Here is a 6,681-nt window from a genome sequence, read left to right on the forward strand (position 1 = left end):
CTAGCTTTTGTTAATTAAACAATTTTTGAGTGTTCATTCCTTTCTATAAGACCTCTTACCGTATTGTCCATCAATACATGTTTTATATCTTCATCAAGCCATAACCTAGTGCGCTTTCCAGGCTCTTTAGGTGATTGCTGGAAAACAATGTACCACCCTAGTTCTTGTATCAAATCATGCATCAACAGCTTATTGTCTGAGATAGTGACAAGAGACTTTTGAACAAGAATATGTATTCCAATAATTGGGTGGAAGCCAGAACTTTCTAGTATTTTTATAACCTCATTTTTGTCCTTCCCATTGAAAAAACATGCAATATCTAAGAATATTTGCTGCTCTTGCCAATCCAATGCATCGTAACTTATTCTAATTACTTGATGAACTTCTGCGAGATGGCTTCCTTTTAGTTTGTTTAATGAATTTTCCCATTCATCTTTGCTTTGACCACAAAGAAAAGAACCCAAAACTTCGAGAGCTAAAGGAACTCCTTTAGCATACTCTACTGCACGACATACAAGCGTTCCATAGCCTCTCATTTGTTGGTGTTTCCTGAAGGCTTTCGATTCAAAGAGTTCTATAGCTTCATCTTCTCTTAATTGCTCAACCTCATAGATATGTTTTATGCCATATCTAGTTAACACTTGTTGATTTCGAGTCGTTACAATGATTCTACTTCCAAAACTGTACCAATCTTGCTCTCCTACCAATTTTTCGAGTTTGGTTGATTCATCCACATCATCAAGCACGATAAGAACTTTTTTACGACATACCATGTTCCTTATCATATGTACTGCATGACCATCACTTCCTACTTTCAAATCCTTTTCCATTAAGATTTCATAAATGAGTTTTTCTTGCAAAGTTTTTAAACCACAATTTTTTGAAACTTCTCTAACATTCTCAATAAAGCTGTAACCTTCAAATTGGCAAGAGATAGAGTCATAAACAGCTCTGGAAATAGTAGTCTTACCTATTCCACCCATTCCCCAAATACCTACAACACGAGCATCATCCATCCCTAAACCTAGCAATTCAATCACTTTCTGCATACGAGAATCCATCCCAACTAGGTCTTTGACAACGCTTGAATATTCATATGTTTGATTTAATTTTCTAAAAAGTATCCCAACAAATTCTTGAATGAACATTGCTTCAGACCTGCAGATTTAGGGGGGATAAAAATAAATTTATTCATCAAAACTCAAAAGAGCAATAAGAAGAAAAATTTATTTTGGTAAAATTGTGATTAATTTTACTCATTGCAATTGAAATATTGTTTAATAGAAAGAAAAACATGAAACGTCTTTATTTGCTTTATTTGAATGGCACATTGGGTTTCTAAATTTTCCCACAATTCATCTACTTCACTAGTTATTGAACTGCATTTCTTCAGTTCTACTTTAATTTATTGTCAGAAACACTCATGAAGATTTCTATTTTTAAGTTTTTTTTCCTTTGTTATTTTTTATCCCTTTTTGGGTTTAATCTTTATTAGCTTCTTTGGTCTGAAGGTGATATTGAACTAGAGAACTAAGGATAAGTCTCCTCTAGGCCTCCCCAACCTCAATAAAACTGTTTGGTGCATAAGAATGTTTGCTGAGCTTTTGTCTACAATTTATGAGGCATAAATAGTATAAATAAGTTGTTATTAACAAGCAAGGGAAGATGTGTTTTAGTTTCTGCTTTTCAGTTATTTCTATTTTACAAATTTGTGTAAGAATGTTTGGTGAGCTTTTGTTTACAACTTATGAGGCATAAATAGTCTAAATATTTTTTTAATAACAAGCAAGGGAACAGGTATTTTAGCTTATGCTTTTTGGCTATTAGTCCTTCAACTTTAAAAATTTTACCGTTGTATTTGAATTTATGATTTTGATAGGAATTTGTAGAGAAAAAGAAAAAAAATGTAAAAAATGCAAATGAAATTTAAGTTAATTTTCCACCATTCCTCTCAGCTTTTTATTTACTTCCATAAATTTTTGTCCAAATCCTAAATTCAAACACAATTTACGAGTAGGTTAGATGACAATTTTTTCGTTTTCATTAATGTTATTAAACTAACCAACTTGGCAACGCTTATTTCATGCATATTGTAATGTTTCATAAATAATAATTTTTACTTTCAAACTGATTAATTTTTTAATATGATAACATTCAACATCATATAAAACTATGTTATATATTTGAGAAAAATTATGGTACACACTCCTTAAATGTGTACCATATGCACCTTATAACTAAAGAAAAAAAAATGATATAATTCCTTTTTTTGTAGTCATAACTAAAAAAAAGAAGTTATAACCAAATACTACATGATGTCCAAACACTATATGATGCATAACCAAAGATCTCATGAGTCATAATTAAAATATTATCATAAATAAAGAAGAAAATTAGCCATAGTTAAAAAAAAATGAATAACTAAAAGCGCATATGGTACACCCCATTTAAGGCATGTATATAATAGAATTTCCTTATATATTTATTTAAGTTGCACTAGGATTATACTTCCAAATCAAAAAAAAATATATATATATATATATTTTTTTTTAATCATATCTTGCATTGCATATATCGTAACATCTTTTTAAATAATTTTATGATAAATTATTTTTTGCCCTTTTACGTTTGGCCACTTCCTCATTTTGAAGCTTCGTGTTTCAAGTTTTTCTCAATTTACTCCTAAAGTTAACTTCTCTTAAAAATTTTAGAGAAAATGATACATCAACAGTTACATGTCATAAAAATATTTTATTATCTATAATTCAAACTACTGACACAAATTCAAATTCTAATATAATAATATACTTTTTTATAATTATTATTAAATTTTTTATCTAATTTTGAACATAAATTAACTTTAGGAGTAAATTGAAAAAAAAAACTTAAAATGTGAAAAAAAAAAAAAAAGACTTTTAAGAACCAAAAATTAAAAAAATAAAAAATGACTAAATATAAAAGGAATAAATTATAATTTACCCATAATTTTATAATTATAAACATAACGAAAAATTGGTGAGAGTGTTTTAAGACTGATGTCATCTTGGTAAAAAGGACACAGGCACTTTTAAATATATGATGATAAGGACAATCATTGATATTTTTATCATTTTTGTATTTTGTGTTAAATTTTTTAAATCACATAACTTTATTTTATAAATTCGTTTTTAACAAAATTGATATATATTAAAAAAAATATTTGAGAGTTCTAATTGAGCACTCCTAGTCTATCTTAAAAACCCATTCCTTACACTTCAACCTTCTTCTCTATCCCTCTCTATTCTCTATCTTCTATCTCATTAAAGATCAAAATGAGAGAGTGATTTATTAGGAAGATGTAACACCACTTATATATTAATTTGTCTTTTTGAAATCTTTTAAGACAATGAATATCAAATATCAAATTTGAAAAAACAATTATATTGATTAAAAAAAAAGCAAATATTATATTTTTGGTATAATTATGAAAAAAACCCCAGAGTTTAACTCTTGTAACAAAATAATCTCAAAATTTTCAATTTTGTCAATTTAAACCCTAAACTTCTGATTTGTTTTCAATCTAAACCATTTATATATTTTCGTTAAGTAAAACCAATAAAAAAAATATTTTAGTCATTAAACTCAATGTAGACATATATAAAATGTCTAGAATATTCATTTTCATTGTGTTTAATAACTAAAATACCTATATTTTCATCGATTTTACTTAATGAAAATAGACAAATAGTTCAAATTGAAAACAAATCAAAAGCTTAGGATTTGACCTGATCATAGGTCTTTCGATGTCCAATCAACTTAAAATTTTATAGAAATATTTTATTCAACGTACACTAAAAAGTGAATTGTTCGCACCATTAAAATGAAATGAGAACCGAATCGGACGCACACAGTAGTGACACACTTTGTCCTAATAAGGAAGCTAGAAAAAAAAAATCCCATATAAAACTTAAATATAAATATATTAGCATTCAACATGTGCTATGCACGACTAAATGTATATGATAATGATATATATTAATATTTTATGAATTTTTAAATTATAAATTTACTTTTATTATTGAATTTAGAGATATATGATAAAAATATTTATTAACATTACATGAATATTTAGATCATAAAATTCAGGGCTCCATCTAATTTAACTGAGGTGTAATTTGGGTGGACCAACTTAAGTAATTTTAAGTACGCAAAATTTTAGAGCCTTGAGACTTTTTTTTAATTTTGTCAAGACTAAAGGAAAAATTTACCAACTCGAATTAAATTCAGTCACAGTTTGAGGAAAAATTGTCTCAATCCAAGCATTTTGATTTTTATTGTTAATAATATATAACCCTTGCATCGAACCTTCACATACATAGATTTCTTGATGAAATGTGAATATATTTTGTATTATAATATATATATATATATATATATATATTTATTGATGAAATGTGAATATATTTTGTTTCTAATTGCAAGTTACCTGGTATCGCTGGGATAAGGCGATCCTGATAAATTAGCAACTTGCTCCAAAGCATTCCTCCACTTTTGAACATTCTCCATCCCCAATACTCCCTGTTTGGAAACCAATTCATCAAATCCCTCCCCAAAACTCCCTCTTTGCCTTCTCACTTCTGATGGATCCACATGATAGAATATCGGATAAACTGTTGTGTTGCTGCATTCAAGTGCCTCCACGAGTTCATCCAAACACCATCTCGAAGAAGCGTAATTCTTCGATAAAACCACAATTGAAAACCTCGATTCTCGAATAGCCCTCTGGAGCTCTGGCGAAATCGCTTTTCCTCTCTCGAGCTTTTCATCATCTTTGAAGGTGTGAATCCCCTTCTGAGACAACGCAGTGTAGAGATGACTGACGAAGTTATCGCGAGTGTCTTCGCCTCTATAGCTCAAGAACACATCGTATGTGTATCGAGGTCGAGATGAAGATGGAACAGCGGAGGAAGCCATTGTTTAACTGTTTGGTATAAGGAATTAGTAGAGAGAGATAAAATTGGGAAATTGAAAACACAAGTAGAATCTAAGATCTCTGTGGCCTTTTTTATAATATGAGATTTACGTCATTTGCAAGCAATTTGGTACAGATAAACAACCAATTTTCTTTGTAACTTCCACGAAATTCATCAAAGAAATCGAGAAGGTCCATTGCGGCTACTTTCCTATCCAAATGTTAAGATCCTCTAGGGTGTAAATCATAGAGTGATCCATCCTATGGCTGAGATTAAGTCTCACCAAAACGAAGTCGTTTTTGTGAGTAATTTGAAAAAGAAATTTAACCAAAAAAAAAAAAAATCAGATCTATTTCTTCGTTCCTGTAACTGTAATGTCAAGAAGAACAACGCTTTTGAGGAAATCAAGAGCTGGGATGAGGCGGTTTTTCAAGCAATAGCATAACAGAAATGGGGCCGAAGCAACAAGCTCTGCAACTTCGGTTCTTGAAAGCCCTAAAGATTGGAAAAAATCGAGTTTGGGAAAAAGGGTTTTGTTAGGGTTTGATAAGAGTAACGATGGGGACTTATGAACTAGTTTGGAAATTTGGAAATCAGAAAACCCACAATCTCTGAAGCAAGATAGAACAGAGACTGGTCCATCGGAGGTCTGAAAATGAACCTTGTGGGATATAGAGTTGGCGATTTCTGGGGATAACCCACATGAGTTTATGAGGGAAGACACTGTAAAACACTCGATTTCATTTGGTTGTTGGTGGTGCTGATGTTTTCTTTGATGAGAAGAATTTGATGGGTATTGTTAAATGTAGATTTTGAAGAAAACCCAGATGGGTTGTGGCTGAAATTCCAACAGAACCACAATGTCTGAGTCGGCTTTGCTGACAAAGGAAAGCAAACATTGCATTCAAAGTGATATGATAGAGAAAATATTCCGAGGGTAGAGATTATGAACTCGCCAGCTTCACCAACATTTGCTCGATCGATTCAGCAACTCTCTCTCTCTTCTATTTCTTGATCGATTCAGATTTTTTTTTTAAAAAAAAAAAATTACTCGCTAAAACGATGTCAGGCTTAATCTCAGCCATTGAATGGATCAAGGAGATTACTACAGGATTTACACTCTAAGGGCATGTTTGATTGGGTGGGTTACGGTGTGAGATTATGATTATTAATCCGTAGGTCCAATTATCCTATATTTGTTTTAATATTTTTGTTTAGGATTATTAATCTAATTGATAATTAATCCAATAAATTTGTAGGATTATTAGTAATAGGATAGGGGTGGGATTATTAATCCAATAGATATTAATCCAATTGGATAGTGAATACCATACTAATTTACTAGGACTATTAATACTTCACTATTAATATTATGAATCAAACATGACCTAAAGGTTCTTAATGCATCCCATTTGCTGTGTACTAGTACTGCTTGCTCTGCTTAGGGAAGTGATTAAGCTTTAATTCTAATTTGAGCTATAGTACAGTGCGGTGGCACAGTCAAGAAAAAAAAACATAAAAAGTAAACAAATAAAATAGAAAATCAAGTTCAAGTTTAAACATCATATGACAGGGAGGTTCTTTTATTAGAATTCTCAATTATTTTTTATTATTGCAAATACGCGTTTCCTTTTGAACAGGAAAATGGCTTGAAAAGCTATTAAAGTATTAAAATTAATAAATTTTACTATTAATTTAAAATTTATTTAAAAAACATGCACTGAATTGT

At 30.2% G+C, this 6,681-nt stretch overlaps 1 protein-coding gene across 31 annotated transcripts in view; it reads right to left on the minus strand.

Annotated features, from left to right (window-relative positions):
- The window catches only part of LOC114319291 (TMV resistance protein N), a 29,800-nt gene extending 23,867 nt beyond the window's left edge, over positions 1-5,933 (minus strand). For all 31 annotated transcript variants that reach the window (XM_028266293.2, XM_082883614.1, XM_082883623.1 and 28 more), the window contains exons 1-2: positions 4,466-5,933; positions 60-1,158 (exon numbers count right to left, since the gene is read on the minus strand). In XM_028266293.2, coding sequence (XP_028122094.2) covers positions 60-1,158; positions 4,466-4,953 — 1,587 coding nt within the window. In that variant the 5' untranslated portion in view covers positions 4,954-5,933. The remainder of the gene's footprint in view (positions 1-59; positions 1,159-4,465) is intronic.
- Positions 5,934-6,681: the final 748 nt, after the last annotated feature.

This window comes from Camellia sinensis, chromosome 8 (genome assembly GCF_055761805.1).
Source record: "Camellia sinensis isolate YWXY chromosome 8, ASM5576180v1, whole genome shotgun sequence".
In the NCBI taxonomy this organism is placed as follows: Eukaryota; Viridiplantae; Streptophyta; class Magnoliopsida; order Ericales; family Theaceae; genus Camellia; species Camellia sinensis.